We start from the raw sequence: 21549 nt of genomic DNA on the forward strand, positions 1-21549 counted from the left end.
AAAAGCCTTTAACTCAGGCTAAATTATAAGAAATCAAGAAGCTTCTGTACTTGCTTCAGTCCAGCTTTCACAGAACTGGAGCAGGAGACTTCTAAAAATCACTTAAGGAGAAGAAAGTAAAAATTCCTACAGGTGCAATTACTGTGTGTATCAGCAAGATAAAAAAAGACCCAAAACACTGTAAACATTTAAATGTTGGAATAGGCTGTGCATTTTTTGTGTAGCCTTAGCAGAAATACACTTTCCTTCAAGTTAAGCTTGTGCCTCATTCTCACAGTATGGACACAAGGCACAATCATTCAGAAGTGACTTCTGCCCTTCTTGTCCAAGGTGTATTTCCTGTTGTGCAGGGATTTTAATTTACGTGTGAGTATTTGACATAATGTGCAGCAGATTCCATGGTAAGAGTTACAAGTATCTGTTACCTCATTAAAAGCAGTGAATAAACTAGTCTGAGAGACATGTTTATTAAGAAAATGAATATGCTTCAGATAAAGAAAGCAGACTTTTTATGGCACCTGCTTCAGCTCATCCTCTCTCAGTGCAGCTTATAAAAACAGATGACTCTTACTCAAGTCAGCAGAGATATGTTTTTTTCTGTACCTTTCACAAATCCTCTTCTTCCAAGTATTTTAAAGCCTGACATTGAGCTCTAACTGCCTTCATTAAAGATGTTGAGTACTATTTGAACCTTTTGCATCCAATATTTCAATACAGATTTGCAAAACAACCCTGTGAGCTCTGGCAGCATTTCCAAGCATTTCTTTAAATAACAGCACTATGAAATAATTTCTTTGCAGAGAACAAAAATGGGATAAATACTGGTTAGTCTGTGCCTTAACTTTTCCCAATGGCTCCAGCACCCAGTTCTTGGAGCACACACACCAGCTCAGTGCCCTTTGGGCTGCAACGTCTCATCTTCTATGCTGTCCTTTCAAAATCAGCTGAGGAACCTTGTTGGTGAAGATTCCGAGGTAGGCAGTGATAAGTGGTACAGCATTTTTCTTGACACAAACCATATAAAAAGAAAAGCAAAGCCAAAACATATGGAAGAATTCAGATTTGGTGGTGAGATTAAAAATGTCTCTCTGATTTTAAATAGTTGCATGCTGTGGGTTGCATGGCAGCGGCCAGGATTGTCTAAACTAGGTTACCATTTCCATGCAATAATCTTACCACTCTGAGACATTGAATAACCTAGTGTACTTTTATTAAGTAAATGGAAGCAGAGGTTAATGAACATTTATTGGACCAACTTAACACCGTGAAATCACAGGCATCAGTCAGACTGAGAGGCAGCATACTGATAAGATCAAGTTTTCTTTACAAATCTAGCAGCCCCTGTACAAAAATAAAGTATAAAAGGGGCAAACAGAAACATTTGTTTCTTCCCAATCCCAGGGCTGCTTCTGAGGTCACACTGAGCATAAATTTAGAGGAGTCCAAGAGGCGCTCTAAATTATGCAGTGATATTTACAGTACTACGAGGACCCTTCTCCAGTTGGAGATTGAAAAAAATAAAAACCTCTAACATTAGCTCTGCACCTGCATGAGTCTTCCCTATGCAGGTGAAGCTTCCAGCTGAATTTCTGGCAGCCTTTTGCCCTCTATGTACCACACAAGCAACAGAGATGCTTTGGAAGGGTTTGGGCAGGGCAGGAGGATTGGGTAGAACGAGGAGTCCTGGGCTTGCTCTGTGCTGAAACCTGCTCATGGAGCTCACTGGGTTGTGTGGATCAGCTCAACTTAAAGCCTAGGGGGAGTTCCATGGTAATCTTTTGCTACTGAAGGTTCCTACAAGGAAAACAGTCTGTGGTAAAGAGGAGGCAGGACAGGACACTAACTGATGTGCTTTACAGTTTTTGTCTCTTTTTAGAAGGTTATACAGTGAGAATAAAAGAAACAAAGCTCTCCAAGTCAGTCTTTCTACTGTGTAATATTAACTGAAAGGTAGTTCCACTCAGGAGAAGAGAAGCATATTAGTTACATTAAATCACTACTTATTGTCATCTACATAAGGCAGAAGCACCCTCATGGGCATTAAGAGTTTTCTTTCCTTACAAGCTGGATACACAGAAACTCCAAGAAATTCACATTAACAGAGTCAAAAGCGTGTAGTTAAAACATTTATGATGGACTGTACTTGAATTATCAAAATTACTTTACCTGTTGAATGTGGTAAACATTGGAGATGAAAAACATGTCACTGAAGTCAGATACCAATGCTCACCAGAGAAGTTTGTATTTCTAACATCAGAAACACTCCACTGCTTGATTTCCAGTAGGTCTTCCCATCTTTGTGCTTTACTGGGAAAAGAGGTAGTTCTGAGAGTGAATGAACCTTGGATGAGCTCAGCTAGTGTGTAATACTGACATTGCACAGCTGGCCCTGCAGGAGCACTGGCCAAGGCTCATCCAGAACCAAAACGACACAGCACAACTACTTGAAAAATTACCTCTTACTAAATAGTTCACAGTTTGCACTATCCCCTTCCTCAGGGGCTAAACTCAGAACAGATGAGCACCTACTATTACTCTGATAGGTTCCCTCTTGCTTATGCAAGGCTCCCACTGGTAGTTTCTTATGGGTTAATCACCACAAAACTACAAACTCAAGTTACAGCTCTTGTTCTGGGACACAGCTACAGAACTGTGATTCCAACCAGTTTGGCAGGTGGGGTTCAAAGGATGGATTCAAGCTCCCTCCTGCACTGTGGGCTGTGAGCTGGGCTGTCAGTGCTGCTCGGAATGAACACTTGGTGGATGGGAGATGCCTGTCCAGCCCTAGATTGCACCTATGGATTTTACAAGAACAGATTCCACCACCCGACCTGCAGAAGGAGTAGGTGGGAGAAAATTAGCATCACAATTACCCCTATCATAAAGGCTCAGCCACGAGACCCTTTCCTGATTATATCCCAAACTACTGGAACAGCCCACAGATCAATTACAGCTGGTGGTCCCACTTTGAGGAAAAATCCTTTGAGAACACTGCACCATTCTAACATAATCACCAAACTTCACACTAGACAACAGCACAGCCAACCAAGCTCTGACAGAAGGCATTGTAAGGAACGCTATTTCTGACACCTAAAAAGAGGTGTCAGTGTTTGCTCCCCTCAACCATTTTCAGAAAGAATGCAAAGCACCTGGGCCAGGAGAGCAAGAAAAAGGGAAATAAAGTGCCAGGTCAGTACATGGCTACATTTTCTTGCTTGGCTCTCCTCTGATTCTTTGTTGAACCTGTGCTGGTCCAGGCAGAGCAGAGCCTCTGGGACAGGCTGTGCCCTACAGGGGCTTCCCTTACAGACTACAAGACACTTTCTCACTGCATGAGTCACTGGGTTGTTCTTCAAACTCCCTGTGACGAAATGAAGGACCCAAAAGCATTTAATTGTTGAACACATAAAAGGAAGTATATTTAAAATAAAAAAAATTGGTCAGACTGTAGAGTCAATTACCATTTTTAAAGGAATTTACAGGGCTGTTGTAGATGAGTCTTTTGGAATAGTCAGTTTATCGCAATGCCTAAACTGGTTTCTTCATTGCACAGTATTTTCTTTTAAAATGTGTGCATCTTTAAACAATTACATACATATTAAAAATCAGCATTTCTTTGCTTAAACTTAATTAAAATGTTAATACTCTCAGACAACACAGATCTGAAATGGTGAAACCAGTAATTGCCCCCTCCCACCTTACAACAAATTAAATTGAGACAAAATTACAAACACATTTCACTACATGATTATTATTAATAAAAATCAGTTTTTCTTTTTTTTTTTTTATAAAGTTGCCCAAAATGCAAGGGATGTGCATAGGTTTACAACTCAGTCAGAATAATATTTTACTTTATTCCCTTGGGTACGTGTTCCCATGAACGGAATGTACTTTGCTGTAGATTACAGGTTTTATCAACACAGATACACCAACGGCATGAACGCTTGCGACTGTCCACATGCATTAAGAGTCAAGACCCAATTTCAAATTTCTAAAAGTTTTACAGAGTTCTTCAAAGAGACAGTATCACATTATCTGGATGTTACACAAAAGTACTTAAAAATACTATCCTAGGAAAAAAAAAGAATGAAAAAAGGCCTTTAAAATTTATGAATTTGTTTTGTAACCACTAGACTAATTACTTCAAATAAATAAAGGAAAGCAAAGTATTCCAATCCATAAAATCAGACTCTAAAAAGAATGTAGTGTTCCACCCCCAAGTTAAGGTAACAGAATCATATTATTATTACTATTAAAATAGATTATAGAAAGCAGCATCTATTTTGTGCAGTTTTTAGGGGCCCTTGAAATAAAAAGCTATGATTTCCAAAAATATAACATTCCAAAGGACTGAATAATACATATATTTAAAGATACATTTTATTAAAGTTTAGGAGAAATGATTAAAAAAAGATACTGTCTCTTTAAATTAGTGTTTAACCTTTTTTTTTCCCCCTCCTCCTATCTATTCAGACATGACAATAATTATATTTTAGGTCACACTACATCTAGGTAGTCTCTAGGGGCCAAGACCTGTTGACAAAAGGTCAGTAACAAAGAGGTTTTCCATGTATGAGGTGGTTCCCAGTAATGACAGATTTGTTTTTCCTCAATTCTCTCTGGTTCTAGTAGACCCAGGAGACAGGGACCCACTGTGAGGCTGTACACACGAGCTCGATGGCTTCTTCCAGGTGCCTGATAGTCTCATCGATCTCATTGTTGATAATTGTTAGGTCAAAGTAGTGTGCATATGTTCTCTGTAAGATCTCAGACTCCTTCTGCAGGCGCTGAAGGGATTCGTCCTGTGCGTGGGGCAGGAAAGAAAACGGGAGAGAGACAAGTTGGATCATTTCGTGCTCTTCTACAACAGCTCCTCAACTGCTGCTCACGGAGAAGGAAACGGGCCAAAGAGCCCCAGGGAGGTCTAAGTGCTTTAGATCCCCCTCCTACATCTATGGGGATCATATGGGAGAAACAGCACAATTTCCCTCTGGAAGGTGATGTTCAAACAGCACCTGGTTATTGACATTACTGGAGACAAAACTCAGTTCTAGTGTTAAAAAAGCCAGGTAGAGGATGGAGGGTTGGAAAAGCAGCACAGACATGGGCAACAGAGACCATATATGAATAAACTGGACAAAGTGCACAAATACGAGGTATCGGGTCTGTGTGTGGTGAGAACATGAGAAACAGGAGCGGGGGTATTGTCAGGTATCAGCTGTTCCCAGTTTTGGTAATGTTTTCTGTTCCACACCAATCTTCTGGGTCTGCTTCCTGTAATAATCACTGCTGATAAGCAAGTTCTCACTCCACACAACTCCCTGTGGTTCCTATTTCGGAGCAAGGTGTTTCCAGCACCTCTTGGTGTGAGGTCCTGGAGGTGAACCAGGCAGAGACAGCAACACCAGGGCACTGCTCACCCCAGCTCTGTGTCAATGTGTCTGCAGAAACACCTGCACCCCACTTTGTGGGAGTCCTGCAGGGCTCCAGGAATGCTGCAGCCATGGGCTCTGTTAGCAGTGCCTGCCTGGGGGAGTTGGGTGCAAAAGGGGCTGGATGCAAAAGGCTTATTCCCAGGGCTCTGCACCAATTTTAAGTTTGAATTATCTTACTGCAAATTCCCTTACAAATGAAAAAAACACAAACGAACCCCAAACATTTGTTGTTCTCAGGAACCTTGAAATAGCCATAGGAAAGCACTCAAGTCCTTCCCATCCCATAGGTTTGGGTTGGATATGGTACAAAATGACTCCTGCTGCTCTCTAGTATTTATAGGGTCGCTGTACTCAATCAATTAACTGGGACACACTTTACTAAATAGAGTTTTAGGCTCCAGGAAATACAGACACAGTGCCAACAGCTTTTTCACTTGAAATTATCCTGGGAACAGAATTTTATCCAGCTAATAAGAGACATGCCCTCCACCTTCTCTTTATTCTGTTTAAATTTCCCAAGTATTTGCGATTACAGTGACAAGTAGCTGTGGAACAACAGCTTTCAGGTCCTCTGAAGGGAACAACCTACACTGGGATAGTTCTCCTTCCCTGTAGCAATGAAACCAGCACTTCTGCAGGAGAAGTTCTGTACCAAAGTTACAGTTTTGCTTCTCTCCTGAGGCTGGAGCCTCAAATGGGGAGGGGGCTTGTGGTGTCATCTTGCTTTCACTTAATAATCATTACAAATTTCATTTCAGGTCAGACAAATACTCCTCCCAAGCACTTCAGTCCTAGGGATGTTTCTTGTATGGACCATTCTGCATCACCAGCAATGCCTAAAATGTCTCTAGAAACTACCAGTGTGTGCAAATTTAATTTATGCCATTAACAGGCACAACAATATGGATCAAAACTAGTGATAAATGTTCTTGTGGAACATTTTATATCTCCAGTGTCTTTAAGCCAAAAACCTAGTTAGGTTTTCTCACAGATTCCAAAAAACCCATAAATTTATAGTAGCTGAGCATCTAACCTTTCCTGCCTAAATTAACCTACAAAAAAGTTTAATAATCTGTTATGCGGAGTATTTTCAGTGCTTTAAATATATCTTGCTAAGATTAATTTTATATTTAAAGCTTGTCTTGTCAAAATCATATTGCACTTTGAAAAGAGTTTTAATCTCATGACACAAGGGTAACAGCACCTGAAAAGCCCCTTGAAGCCTCAGAGCTGCTAAGTCCAAATGTAGGTTTTTAATTGCTATTCAGATTTCCCATCAGTGTTACTTTTACCTACAGGTATGAGCATGAACTTTTCTCACTAGAGCATCCATCTAGCTGAGACTGACAGTAAAATCTGAAAAAACTTACAGACATTTCATCTTAAAAAAAGCATGAATGTTTCAAAAAGTCAGTCAATTTTAATATTTTTCTGACTTAGCTTCCCCTAGATCCAACCTTACTGTGCTCAAAGGGGGCTGTATTCTGGAATATCTAAATTTCCTAGCCTGCTGGAAATGTAAAACATCACTTCCTTCATATACTTTTAGGGGCAGTAAAAAGTTTGGGATAGGCCATTGCAGCAATTTTCAAAGAGGCTCAAACTTCTATAAGTTCTGCAAAAATAAATATATTACAGTTCTTGATTTTTATTTTATTCTGGGATCAACTTTCACCTGTGTTTGTGATGGAGTATCTGTACATGTCAGAGTTGTCTATTTTCTCTGAATCTGTAAGACATATGTGTCTAAATTCAGCTCCCAAGTTAACAAACTATTTGCTGTACTAAGTTCCTCTCAATTTCTCTAAAATTTCATAACTAAATTTTGAATAGTGAACACCCCAGATTATTTTCCAAGAATATTCTTCAGCAGTTGTGCTCTCAGTAGTGTCAAGAAATCAAAATGTTCAGATTTCTACAGACAACAAATGAATGGCCACAATTTCTGTAATTTAACATTTGTGAGCACACCTGTCTTTTCTTCCTCCCTCAGCTCTCATCTTCTCCCCTTCTCCACCACAGATAAGAGGAGACAAACATGGCTTTATCCTTGAAATGCCTCCCATGGACATAAAGGCCACCAGTGGTATCTTCAGCCTCTGAGGGTTGGGTTTTCTGGACTGAAAGGACACAGGACAGTGGCTGCCACTTGTGACAGTCAAAGCACAGCCTAACAAATTTCTCATATTCCCTTCTGACAATGTCCAAACACACCATCAGGCCTTTGCCAATTCTGCTTCAACAGAAAGAAATTAATTTAAACTGGTGGACTGAAAACTTCCCAAGAAAAATTCCTTTTACTCTTTGACTGCAGGGAGGGAGCACAGCATAGCTAGAAGTCAGAAGAATTTGGCTCAATAAGATTTAGATCTAACAAGTAGTGCTGTCAGCTCCTCTTTGCTGCTGTCTGGGCAGTGGGAGGTCGGAAACAGCTGGAGGAAAGAGGAACTATCCTGAGGTTTTCTGATATGCTCTCGCCTTGCTCTGTGTTAGCACAACAATCATCTGATTTAGGTTTCCTTTGTGATCAGACAGGTGGGTGCCCTCGGGGAGATTTCCTTTATGATTTAAATTGGTCTTGTGCTTTGCAGAATTTCTCACAGTGCACTGATGTATTAATTGGAAACCGTAACACTTTGTCTCTTAACTCTTGCTGGGTGTGCCCTGATTATTGAGACATTTTGTGTGGTGTGTGACAGCCTAAGTGTCTCAAGAGACAAATATTTAAGATCAGGCCTCTGCACTGATTTGACTACAAAGTTCAGATATACACCTCTAACAGTAGATTTTTTACTCTCCAGTCTCTTTTTTTGACTAGCAGACAATTTTAGTGCAGATATGAAAAGTCATTATTACATTAAACTTTGATTCCAATGGCAAAAATAATGTTGATTGGGAACAGCATATCTACATTCTAGAACTACTGCAATAATCAGGACTACCTTGTGAGCCCCTAGCTGGTACTTACAGGCAGTTTTCTGCACCATTTTGGCAGCTACATACAATTAGTACGAATGCAGGAAAATGAAAAGAAAAGCAAAGATGAAATTTAAGAAAACATAAAGGGGTGGGGGAAGGACAATCATTTACAGAAGTGCTCTCAAAAAGCCTAAGCAAAATAAACATGGCAGGGCAAGAGGATAAACAGAAAGGGACGCTCATTATGCAAATGAACCTTTCAAAAAGGAAGCATGAATGGGAAACAGGGAACACACACTCCTCACCCCCCTTTGCTGCCTTGCAGGCTGCAAACACACAGACAGTTTGCATATCTCCTTCCATGCAGCCCAGTAAGCATTGGAAAGTAGGATCATGTATTTGAGTGAGTCTGCTGCTATTACCATTGCCTGCCCTTCCCTTTCCTGAGGTTTAATTGATTAATAAATTAGCATGTTTTATAAGTGTGGCCTCAGTTCAGCAACTCATGTGCCTGGGTGAAACCCTGAATGCACAGAGACTTTTGTCACAGAGCTTGAAATAAAGACACGGTCTTACAATGTGAATACAAGTATTTAGGACAGGATATTTAACTTATGTTAATATTTCTTCGGCATCAACAAGCATTTCCCCATAACTCCTACAGAGGGTACATTTCCATCCTCAGTGCATCATGGAAAACATTTTCTCCCTCCTATAAGCTGTCTCCAATATCTCTGTATCACAACCTACAGCAAGGAAGATTAAAAGTTAAGTACCATTGGCAGATGAGTGAGGCCAAGGAGGACAATTTGGGAGCTGAGACACAGGTATGGAGGCAACAGACCCAGGCAATGATATAATTTCACAGGGTTCTTGGCTGCCTGAGTGCTGCTGTCAATACAATCTTCATCTGACACAGCCAAAGGATGATTGTATTTTTCTAAGTGATGCAATGCTATTTGCTTACATAAAGGCAAACTCAGAGCAGATTACAATATTTTACTATTTATCAAGATTGTCCTGATTTACAGCATAGGGCAACACCAGCAGTTGGATAACCTGCCTCTTCACTAACATGGTAAACCATGATGCTCTGAGAGATCTTTGTCTTTACACTCTTGAAAGGCACCAGTTAGATTATGGGTCTGTCAGACACACTGAAATGACATAACGCTGTGAAAGTGAAAAGATCCTTCTTCCCCTTCCCTTCTTCTGCCTAAAAACTTTTGCTGCTTGTTCTGGCATTTGTGCTTGTCAGAGTCTTTGTGAGCTGCTTAAAAACTGACAAAAATCCAATTTAGAACTAAAGTAGCCCACTAAAGGATCACAGTGAACCAGCAGAACACCTCAGCTGCCAGTAAAATTGCAGCTCGAGGCCAAAATTTTTCACTCTCCCCTTTGTATTTTAATAATCATTCAGGATATTTGCATTTAAATATATTTGTCTTGTTTTCTTGTTTCCTTATTTTCCTGCAAGCCTCTGCAATGATGTCATAATTTCATGCTTATAATATTGTAATTACATTTCAATAGAAACAAGCTGTAGTGACAGTGCTTCTGACTTTATGTTTAGATGATCAAGGAGACATCCAGCAGGATCTAGAACAAATTCATGGTCAAGTCCAATTATTAAATACTTCAATATCACAGTTTAAAAAAGGCTGAGCAAATAAAAGGGGTAAAAAAATACTATTTTCTCTGTTGTGAGTGAAATCCAGAATTGCTTAATATCATCTTTGAAATCAGTAGCAACCTGCTGAGAATCTACGAAAATCAAGCTGGAATGTAGGTTATGGACCTTCATGAATACTTAGCATTATTTCACAAGCAATTACCCCTTTGGTCAGAGATTCCAATTCTTAGAGAACAGTCACCAAAATTAATAAGCCTATTTCTGATATGTATTTGCTGTGCACAAAAAATGCTAAAGCCAGAGGTGGGATGACAGCAGAGTCCTGCACAGCCACTTGTTCAGCTCAGAGCAGCTGTAATCCAGTGCTAGCACTGAAACTTGGAATTAAGTAATTTGTGCCAATTATTAGCCAAGGATTTGGAACTGGATCTTTGAGGTAGGGCGGGGAATGAAATAAAGAAAATATGTACTTTTAGAATACACCACGTGGATCCTTCAACTTACAGTTCACATTTTGAACTGGTTATTAAACAATAAATGTATCTCAGTCAACTTAATAATGCTGTCATTCAACTCTCTGCCCCTCCATTTACAGACAAGGAAACAACTAAAGACTCTGATCTGCATATTTGAATCTCATCCTTCATTGTGTCTCTGGTAAGACATCAGATTGCAACGTGCCATACCTCATTAATGCCTGGGGTAATCGTAGGTGCAGCAATAAAAACAACAAAAGGAGCAAACTCTGCAGTTCTCAGGACCTTCAATGCCTAGGTGAAAAAAAATCAGATACTTCAGAGGAAATCCCCAACAATCAGTGAGAAGTAAGTTTAGCCACACAAGCAAAATACACAAATTCATGACTTATAAATGCTGGCTTTATTTTTAACTGGAGTCAAAGCCTTAGTAATAGAGACATTTAACTTCTTGTATTATTTTACATTTTTGATGGTCAAAATGTATATTTATCCTTAATTAAAATGAGTTTATGAGACAGTAAAGGCTTTAGCATTTTCAGAGAAGCTCTTGCCATACATTCTCAAAGAGTGTGGAATTCTGTTTGCATTTGAACTTATTAAAGGCCATGTAAAAAATTCAGTCATGCCATAAATAGGTAAAGAGCCAACTGTGTTTTAGAATATTGATTAGAATATAACTTTTTTGTTTGACTTTTTCTACCTACTAACCCTTTCTAATTATTATTTTCTTAAACAAATGGAAATGTGATGTTAGTAGTTCAAAGTTTTTAAAAAGTGAGCATTGCTCTAAATGCAGCAAGTACAGCACCAATCCCCTGCACCAAATCTATGCAAAAGGAAAGAGTTCTCATTAAAAGCATTGTCTTAGTCATAATTAACTGAGCAACACAGAGATGCCATATGTGAAACACTGTTAGAGATCCAGGAGAGCCTGAAGTGCAGGACAGTGAGTAACCCAACTCAGCTGAACTCAGAGGGATGGACAAGATAAAGTAAGGCCAGCAAAGGTCAGTCTGTTTTTGCTTCTTCCACTTCCTGTCTTCCCTGAAGTTTTCTCTTTTCAAAGAAACCAACAAAACAAAAAACACAATCCACACTTTTCCCAAGCTAAAGGTTTTCATCTCTGCTGCTTGAAACCCACCAATACATGGCATTTATGCCAACCTCCTCTAAAGATGAGATAAACCCCATATGTGACAGTCAAGAAAACTCATATAAAAGTACCCAAAGGAAAACAGGCAAGAGGTGTAAGATAACCAGGAATAAGTCCACAAACAGGCTGCCCTTAATGAGCTGAGATGGATGGATGAGGAAGTTGGTTAGGAACGAGGCTTGCCAGGCACTTGCTGGAGGAAGTGCAGCAAAAGCAGCTGTTACCAAATGTAAATGTATCTTAATGAAGATTAAAATGGCTTCTGAGAATTGCACTGCTTTTGAATAATGCATGTTGAAAAGGTTTATCAAGAGAGTTTGCTGTTAACAGCTGTTCCATTTGAACTAACTACAGATGCTGCTTTCCCTGAACACTGTTAAATGTGGGATTTTATTTTTCAGAACAGCACCACACCAGCATACTATGAACTGTCCTAAATAATTTAGTCAGGTATCTTATTTCTGTTATTAAATTCTTAAAAGAATTCAATCTTCTTGAATCCATTCACAATGAAGACAGAAGTTGGCGAATTTAAATACAAGACTATGGTCACAATTTTGTCTTTCTTTCCATTTCCTTCCATCTGCTAGAATATAAACATCACATTTGTCCATATTCATGTTGTTTCAGTTAACAAAACATATGGACAGGTTCCTGTGAATTGAAAGTAATGGATGTTTCAAAGGAAATGTATCAGAACTTTCCAGGGAAGATTCTATACAATAAATAAACAAATTACTAGTGTTTCTTGAGAGCCTGATTTTTATCCCTGGCATCTTCTGAAGAGTACAATGCCACAATACAGATGTGAGTTCATAAAGTAACAACACTGATCTGGTCATTGTGCAAACAGGATAAATATCAGTGATTGACCACAAATGTTCCTGACCGTGTTCATTAATGACATGGAGTCAAGAGTCAGTCAGGAAGAAGATTATCCTCCAACACAGCACCAAGGAAAAATGACTCAAAACAGGAAAACACTTCTGGCAGGAAGTGATAATCACTTGTTTCACTGGACATGTGGCAAATATAATAAAAAGTTCCATAGATTTTCAAGCTACAGTGATTGATAAACCATGGATTTGTTCCTGCTGTATGTTCTAACCACATGCTCACCAGAATTCCACTTCACAGATTGATACCCTGGTGGTTCAAGCACTTTTGTTACACATTACTTTATGCATTACTTATCAAGTGTGCAGTCAATAAATATATCTCAATACAAGTAGGCTGAAGGCTTTGAGATGAGTCCCAATTTTATATACTTCTAATTAGTTACCTGAGGTTCTACATCAAGTATTGCAATTAGTCCCTGCTCATGGATCTTTCGTATTGTTTCCAGTTTTGTCCCGTACATTGCATCCTCATGGCTGCCATATTCCAAATACTCATTGTTTGAGATATCCTGCATCATTTGGTCATGTGATACAAAGTAGTAATTTTTGCCATTTTCTTCATCTTTCTTTGGAGGTCGGGTTGTGTCTGAAAATACAAGATATTTTAGTACAAAAGCAATATTAAGCTTATATATGGCTTTTTTTTTTGGTTTATCAACATTTATTCACTGCATGATGACCTGTCATATCACACATAGAACAACAAAGCATGAGCCTGAGGCAGTCAGAGTGACAGGCACTGGGAAAAGCAGAAGAAGGGACGTAGAAAAGGTAAAAAAATCAAAAGGCAACAGAGGAAGAACAGAAGGTCTTGAATAATCTTTACCTGGTCAAGACTGTAAGACTCTATCAGCTGCTTCCAGCAGCAAAAAAAGGCCAGATCCCAGTTTTTATAGTTTCTAAATAATTCAATGAACATCTCCATTTCACCCCAGGGCCCAATCCTGTTCAGCATCTTCATTAAGGATCTGGATTTGGGACAGAGTATGCTCTGGACACAGTCCTGGGCAACCATGTCTGGGTGGCTCTGCTTGGACAGGGGCTCAGATCAGAGGGATCCCAACCATCTTGTGATTCCATAGGCCATGCACTCCTCTTTCCCCTTCCCCACACTGATACCCACTTCCTTCTCTTTCTTCTAATACTTCTTCACAAACTGATTTACTCTCATGTTTTTTCCATTATCATATTTATGTTGGTGGCATATCTGAAACACATCCCTTCCCAATCTACTCCCTTTTCTTCCAACGACCCAACCATAATTTCAAACAAGGTATCTACAAATTGAACCAATCCTCTACATTTAATTATACCTATAACTGTTCTGAGGATTAATTAGCATATTTCAAAAATAGAAAGTTCCACAGAAATATCATAGATCATAGTTAAAAAATTCATGAACAATGGATTACATAAACTGTATAACATCACTATCCTACTCATTGATGCTCCAAGTCTACTGAATTTAAATGCTCATAATTCTCCTAAATCCTCTCCTTTTCCAAAAACATTTCTGATTTTCCCTTTTTTTAAACTTGAGTTCTTATGAGGTTCTGAGTGTGAAGGTATAAGGCTAAAAAGTAAGTGAGAACCTGAATACTTGTGGTCAAAAGAGAAGAAAACTACTTAGCAGTACCATACCTTCTCAATGTATTCTTTCTCCTGACCTATGTGGTAAGAGAAGTATGGCTACTAATCTTTTCATTTACCTACCACTGTTGTGACATGATCTTTTTGATCAGGTTTTCAGTATGTAGATAATTTCTCCATAAAAAATTCCCCAAAACTCTGCATCCAACTTAAGGATCATCTCAAAAGTGACCTACTCTACCATGGTTTGTAAAAGAACAGAGAAAATGCATCTTTTTAGTCTTATATAATCAGTGAAACAATTCCAGTGCTCCCACAGCGCAGGACCCTCATGCAGGCAACCTAAGGCATGATCATCACCATAGAGGTGAGTCCATTTCAATGGTATATGAAGATAAAATAATTAGTTCAACTTCTCCCTCCCCACAGCAATACAGTACCTGAGACAGACTGGCTGAAAAACAGACTGTAAAACATTTATTAGGCTCTGATTCAGTTCTTTGTAATGGAGATCATATTTGCTGGGTTACCTTCTACCTTCCCCCCCATATAATCTTGCCTGCACTGAATAGAGTAAGTACAATGTACATCACATACTCCTGGCACCACACCTCTAATTCAGGGTTTTGGTGTCTAGATGTAAACAGCAGTGTGACAAACAGGGCAGTTTCACTTTGCTGCTGGGGTGGTCTAACAGCTTATGCTTTCAAAAGCTTCTGCTTCCTGATTTAGATCAGCAGCCAACCAACCCTTTCCCCATTCCAAACAGGTTTACAGACAAGCTCTTAAAAATAATACTTTTAGCAACAACAAAGTCTTTATAGGTAGAAAACCATCTAACTGCAATTTAAAAATAAAACACTAACAAGGTATGAACAAAATTAAATTAATGCATAGTGGTCATCACTGTCACTTCTGAGTCATAAATGGTGTTTCTGAAGTCAGTCTAAAATGGAGTGGACAGGTGGGGATTGGATGCTCTTGTTTCAGTATCCTTAGCTTGAGGAAAAAGGGTGAAACTCCAAGAGATCATGAAATAGGATATGGAAATCCTGCCCTGGTATTGATATTCTCATGAAGGGAAAAGCACCCCTGTGCTCTTTGTAACAACACACATGCAAGCAGTGAAGTTAATCAAGTTTTCTTTTCCTTACTGTCATCTCTGGAAACTGGAAGTTATTTCAGCAATACCAGCCCTCAAGACTAAGCTGTGAGAAGTAATTAAAACATTCAGATATAGTACACATTAAAGGCTTTCCCTAAATCCAGTTTAAATTTCTTCTCATGGGAATTATAAGCAGTTAAAATGAGAAATGTTTTATACCTCATTCTAAATTAAGAAATGTTTGAGGTAGAGAGAAGCAAGAAGTTTTGTGAATAATTAGAAACGCTCGATGTAAAATGGTGCTACCTATTTCCCCTCCCTTTGATAAAGCAAAAGAAATATGCCCAATCTTAGCACAGTTCCCGCCTTTAACATTTGTCTCGGCAGAACTGAACATGTAGTAGGACAACAGGAGTGTTGTGAAGGCTGACACAAACAATCTTGCAGTACACTGAACATTGCTACTCACGTGGAATGGGGTAAGCAAATCTGTCCGGATGTTTTGTGATGAGTGTGTTTTTTATGTGTCTTCTGCCGACACCGTGTGCACCTAAATCCACAACACAAACATGAGTTAGAAATTTTCCACCAGAAGGGCTTCAAAACTATGCTGTTATGTTCAGAAAAATAACTAGAAGTTACCTAGTAAGACTAGTGTTTTCCTTTTGAATGCTGGCAGCTTTACTACTTCTTCGTACGTGACGAGATCTAATTGATCAAACACTAAAACACAGAAGAAAGTGTCGAAGAGATAAGAACAAAAGACATATTAACAGTGACAATTAATTCTGCTAAAAATTATAATTTTAGCAAGTTTTAGATTCATAATACAAAGTGGTATGGAAAATAAGACCATTCATTATGCACTTTTAACACGAGTGTTCATTTAAAGAACTTTCAAGAGCAGTAACAAAGCTACTGAAATGCTCAGCAGAGTTTGCATGTCCGTTCATGCAGAGTCCAGCAGACCACAGAAATAAATCAGCTAAGAGCATGCCATTCACATGTGCATTCCTGAGAAATGGCAATACTAAAGAAAAATCTGTAGACAGTGACCAACATGAATACAGTATGAGAACATCTATTTACACTGAAGATAGGGATACTTTCATAATAATGTTTTAACAAGATCTGTGAGAAATGCACAGAGAAAAGTGTTAATACTTTTTGGTATTTATTCTTTCAAACCACCACCATTTAACTGTAATTAGAGTTCTCTTTAAACACATGTGCTAGTTAAATTGACATGCTTTTAAAACTTGTGATAGAATGAAGACTTCTAATGGAAAGTGATGGCATTACATAAAAGAACCTTCACCATATTTAGGGAAAAATTGTAAAAGCATTATTTCAGATATCATTTCAACTGCAGTTGAAATTGGATGAATTCCAACATGCCTATCAATCTGTTGTCAATTGCCAAGGAATATAATGACTGACAAATCAAGTTTTGTTCATTAAAAAAGCTTATTCCTCCTGTGCCCAATAACACATCATCTCTGGTAACTCTTGCAGAATTCTAATGAAAAAGGAAGCCAGGAGGCAGTTAATTGTAGTTGTAAAGATATCAGCAATTGTGAGCAGAATAACGAACAAGAGTTTTCAGTTCTGTATTTTCGCACGCTCTGAAAAGAAGCGAGGAGACACTCCATCTAAACTGTGGGACCTTTGAGTGTTCCCACGTCTTTAAGGGGTGTATTCACCTCAACCATATCCCATCCATCTTTCAGGATGAGTCTGGAAATATCCAAAACCCCTCAGGAATGTGGGCAGTGGCAGGAGCTTTGCTTTGCTCCAGAAATCCTCAGCCTCCAAGATCAGCATTCAGAGCATGGAGCCCATCAGAAAGCACAAGCTCTTTGTACTAAAGTCCCAATTAAAGTTGCAAAGGATTTAACTTAATGTATTTTTTTAGTAGGGCAGATTTTTCCATTTCAGTGGAAAAGATCAACCATTCCAATTTGGTCAAACTGCAAATTAGTCAATTGACATGCTCACCTGTTTAAGACCTTGAGAAGATACAGATATGAAAACTTCCTAGTCCATCTGAAGCATTTTGAATTTCATCCTAAAGAAGAATCTCTTTCAACCTTTCCCCAAATACTATAAACAAGAATTCAGTCATATTTTTCTTCCTTTCAACAAACATGGAATTCTTCCTAGTGTGCTTTTTGTGACTTTACAGTATTTAAATTACTTAATTAATTTCATATTAGAAAAGGCTAAAGACCTACAACATGCTAAACAGTTTTACCATTCTAACCATCTAGGCCTGCAAGTATCTTTCTCCATCAAAAAATAATAATAAAAAACTCAACCCTTTATTTTCTTCTTGAACAAAACCATGTTATGTTAGATACAAACAACAGGAACAGACAACAGAAATGACACATCCTAATGCCTTTACCACAAACCAGCAACATGGAGAAGATGAGCCTCAGTCTACATGGATTTAACTAATGATTGTAGGGTTTTCAAATGCAAAATTAAAATGACAAATTTTTTAAAATACGCAAGATATGAGGAATACAGGGCACATTAAAAGACTGAACTTCAATGCTTCTGTTACTAGCTAATAAAGAAAAGGAGTTCTTGAAAGGAAACAGTAAGAAGCAAATAAAGAGGCATTGTCACTTGACAGGTTACTTACATGCACAGAGGCCATTGGGAGTAAGACAGCATGAAAAATGTACAGGGGTCATTGAGATATGGCTTGTAATATATTAGTAAAATAAAAAGTATATGCACAAAATAAACTTTACCATGCAATAGTCTAAACACAAGGCAAATAAATCACATTAAGAAATGAAACATATTTTATAAAAGCTTGGCAATTTTCTACTTTATGCATAGTATGAAGCACAGTTCTAGTATGTTCCAAAGACTGTTCTTTTCTGATGTCCTGCAATAACATTTCAGTAAGATAAATAAGCAATACATCTAGATACCACTACAGTGTATCTCTAGAGCATTTATAAAAATATCAGTGAATCTAAAAATGAAAAAGTATTCAATTTTTTCTGGGGGCTTTTGTTCAAAACTGACTTTACAGTGATAAAACATATGATTGTGAAATTGCCTAATACTCTAACATGAAGTATGGTGGAAAGGAAAACAGGGTTACATTTTTCTTGTAAAGAAGAATGCATTTGCTTCTAATTCTAAAAAGTAGCTGAAATCATCTCCTCTTTACTTCATAAATTATGTCTGATTTGCAGAATAATCTCATTTCTAGTTCCAGAACTATCCCAATACGCCACACGAGCTCTCAAATCATTAGTTGGCCACACAAATCTGAGCTGACCATGAAGTATTTTACTGGGTCATTTCTCAGCATCTCAGCTCAGTCTTAGCCCTAAGACAAAAACAGCAAGGAAGTCCAAACAGATTACACACTGCTGATCAATTAATTGAGTTTTATACTAAGATATAAGAGAAGTAAATTCAACTTTCTCGTAAGAACAATATTTTGACATTGATTATACTTATTTTGGATCCCAAGAAGAAAAGATCTTTCTTTTATTCTGAGACAGATGCACTGAAAGCTTGCAAGGGTCAGTGTTGGGGTATTTCTGATCAACAACACCAGACATGATAGAGTAATTCAGAAAAGGTAAATTCAGTACCACCTTAGTTAAACTTAAAACTCATGTCAGCATTTCACTGAACCTCTTTATATCCTATATTTGGTGTGATTCCCTGGAATATTACCTGCATCACCTCAAGACCATTAAGATACACAAACATTTCTAAGAGAAATCTTGACTCTGAACTGTCCTTTCATTAACTTTGTGACTTCTTAGGGGAAAGGAGAAATCCTATTCTGAAAAGACCATGTTCTTTATGGTCATTATGATAATTTTTGACAAACACTGTGTTCTGATTTCAGGTGGCAAACTGTGATTCAGTGCAGTTAACCTTCTCTAAAATGCCCCTTTACATCCAGACAGGAAAGTCTAGATCACCTTCCATTCAGGGATTTAACTCATACAAAGTCTTTGAGCTATTTTCCTCCTAAAGCATCGCCTGCTCCTTCTCCTTCCCAGGCCATCCGCTTCCTTTTACTTATTCCTTTGTACAGGCTGTGCTTACTCACAATGACATTGTTCAGAACTGCAATCAGAAATGTACCTGCCCTAATGAAAAAAATGAATTATTTTTGCTGGGCTGTTCTTCAGTTCATCCAGTTAACAGCAGGGCCTACAAATACTGACACCAGGAAGGGAGGAGCAAGGCTGTGGGAATGTATTTGGGAGCAACAGACAATACTTTGAAACCAGCATTAAGTTTATTTAGGTCTTAAAATCCGGTTTAATCTCAACAGTTTTTGTTAAGACCATAATGAGTAAAATGTGGTTAGTGCTACTGCAATAAAGTGGAAACATTACAACAACCAGAATGTTAAACCAGCAAAAAGAAGGAAACAAGTTAAAGCTTTCAATCTCTGCTTGCGAGGGCTTTCAGTGTAATAAGTAATTTTCTATTAACTGTGAACATCCTAAATGCAATGGTGAATTAAGGAGTATAAGTGACAATTACTGTTATTTGACTTTCCTAGAATTCATTTTCAAATGGCTTCTAAGGAAACAAATTTTGTAGTAGTGATACATAACGAGCTCTGATGCTGCACACAGAAAGTGCAGGTAAAGAGAAATGTGGAAATATGGATTTATATTGTTTAACTGGTGTCTTCAAGAATAGCCCCCCCCGAAATTATTGCAATATATAAAATACCTCCATTACACAGCTTGGACAGGTGTATCTTTTGATTCTAATAAAAATCTCTCCATGTCTCCCAAGAGACCACAACAAAATGAACACCACAGAACGTGACAGCAACTCAAAGGCAAGAAAAAATTGTTGAAAAGCAGTTTAGTGTATTGAGTATTTTATATTAAAAGAACTTAATTCTGCTCATGAATGAAAGGGTCTTCCTTCTTTACTACTAAAACTAAGGAACTTTGCTTGACAAGGATCTCTTACTCTACACTTTATTTTCAAAATTTTCTAAGGCAATTCATTTATAGCAGTCTAAACAGAAGCCTAAAACTCAGGATTAAGGCAGAAATGACTGCAAGGAGGATAAACTTCAACAGCTTGTTCTATTTGGTAACTGGAAATAATACACTGACTATGCAATGGCTCTTACTCCACTTCCAGCTGTGATGCTTCAAGACAAAATGCTCTTTAATGATGTTTTCAGGTATGTAATATATACCTATAAATGCAAATTAAGAGGGATGCTACTGAGAATTCTTCTGCAGAGCACAGTACAGTGATACAGATTGCAATAACCGTGTCCTGCTGGCTTCTGGTGCTCCTTTAAACACAACCCCCCAAAGAATGTAAGCCTATATTAGGGCATATTATGATGCATTGATTTGGTGGCAGTTTGCCTCTCACTGATTAAGCTCTATGTTTAAATAGCAAAGAACAAGCAGAGTAATGTTGGCATAATTAGAATTTATATTTTCCTAAGTAACTCCTTAGGTTTATATAACACTGCCAGCTGAACAATTAATGGCAAGGTTTAAATTGCAAAAATATTTAACCCGTTAAAGATACCTGCATTTTCTTTCCATACCTGCATTGTGCTTTGCCAAATATTTGTCTTTGTACTGCTTTTTTTTCTTTCCAAACCAGGTACAGCTGGCCTGTTGCTCCTGTTTGGTCTTCTCCATGGCAATACAAGCGACTCGCCTGCATACGGACGACAAAACCAGATTTTGTTGTAATCCAGGATTTTTAAAAAGCTGCACGGAATGAATTAGAAAAGTAGCACTTTTTTACAGAATAAGAGTACAGTACAACTTTTTAAAACTTTCTTTTGATGCCTTAAAAGAACATATATACAAAGGTATTTTGATGTAAAGAATATTTAGAGGCAGATCACGAGAGCTCACACACCAAGTGAGCTGCTGAAAGGGATGTAGACCATTTTGCAGCAGAGCAGAGCAGGAGAGGTCTGAAATGACCACTGTGGTCTAAATCACTTCAGAGCAAGTTTTGTTGTGTTTTGGAACTGTTTTGAGGTCAATCTTTAGGATGAAGTTCCCTAAGTGACCTTGTTGCAAGGTGCCCCAGTGCCCTCCTTATATCAGGGCTTGCACAGGAGCTCCTGAGATGGAACTAAATGTGTTCTCTGCCTCTGTTTCTCTTCTAGCAAAATCTCCCTTTGCTAGTCCAGGTGGCACAGGTGCTGTTAAACCTTCCAGCACTTCAATTCCTTTTTGTGGCAAATCCTGTATGCAATATTTTGGGCTAGGTTATCCTTATTGATAAACTCCTTTGAATTACAGCCATGACTTCCATGGCCCAGGACTTGCTTGACAGAAT

The 21549-nt window shown here is 38.3% G+C and overlaps 1 protein-coding gene across 11 annotated transcripts in view; it reads right to left on the reverse strand.

Moving 5' to 3' along the window:
• Positions 1 to 3372: 3372 nt before the first annotated feature.
• Positions 3373 to 21549, reverse strand: part of CASK (calcium/calmodulin dependent serine protein kinase) — a 194723-nt gene continuing 176546 nt past the window's right edge. For 7 of the 11 annotated variants that reach the window (XM_071565641.1, XM_071565657.1, XM_071565709.1 and 4 more), the window contains 6 exons: positions 20798 to 20913; positions 15856 to 15936; positions 15683 to 15763; positions 12902 to 13104; positions 10674 to 10757; positions 3373 to 4802 (listed from right to left, as the gene is read on the reverse strand). In XM_071565641.1, the coding sequence (XP_071421742.1) occupies positions 4626 to 4802; positions 10674 to 10757; positions 12902 to 13104; positions 15683 to 15763; positions 15856 to 15936; positions 20798 to 20913 (742 nt within the window). In that variant the 3' untranslated portion in view covers positions 3373 to 4625. The remainder of the gene's footprint in view (positions 4803 to 10673; positions 10758 to 12901; positions 13105 to 15682; positions 15764 to 15855; positions 15937 to 20797; positions 20914 to 21549) is intronic. The other 4 variants (XM_071565695.1, XM_071565649.1, XM_071565674.1 and 1 more) reach the window with 1 other exon arrangement.

Source organism: Pithys albifrons, chromosome 1, assembly GCF_047495875.1.
Source record: "Pithys albifrons albifrons isolate INPA30051 chromosome 1, PitAlb_v1, whole genome shotgun sequence".
NCBI classification, from domain to species: Eukaryota; Metazoa; Chordata; class Aves; order Passeriformes; family Thamnophilidae; genus Pithys; species Pithys albifrons.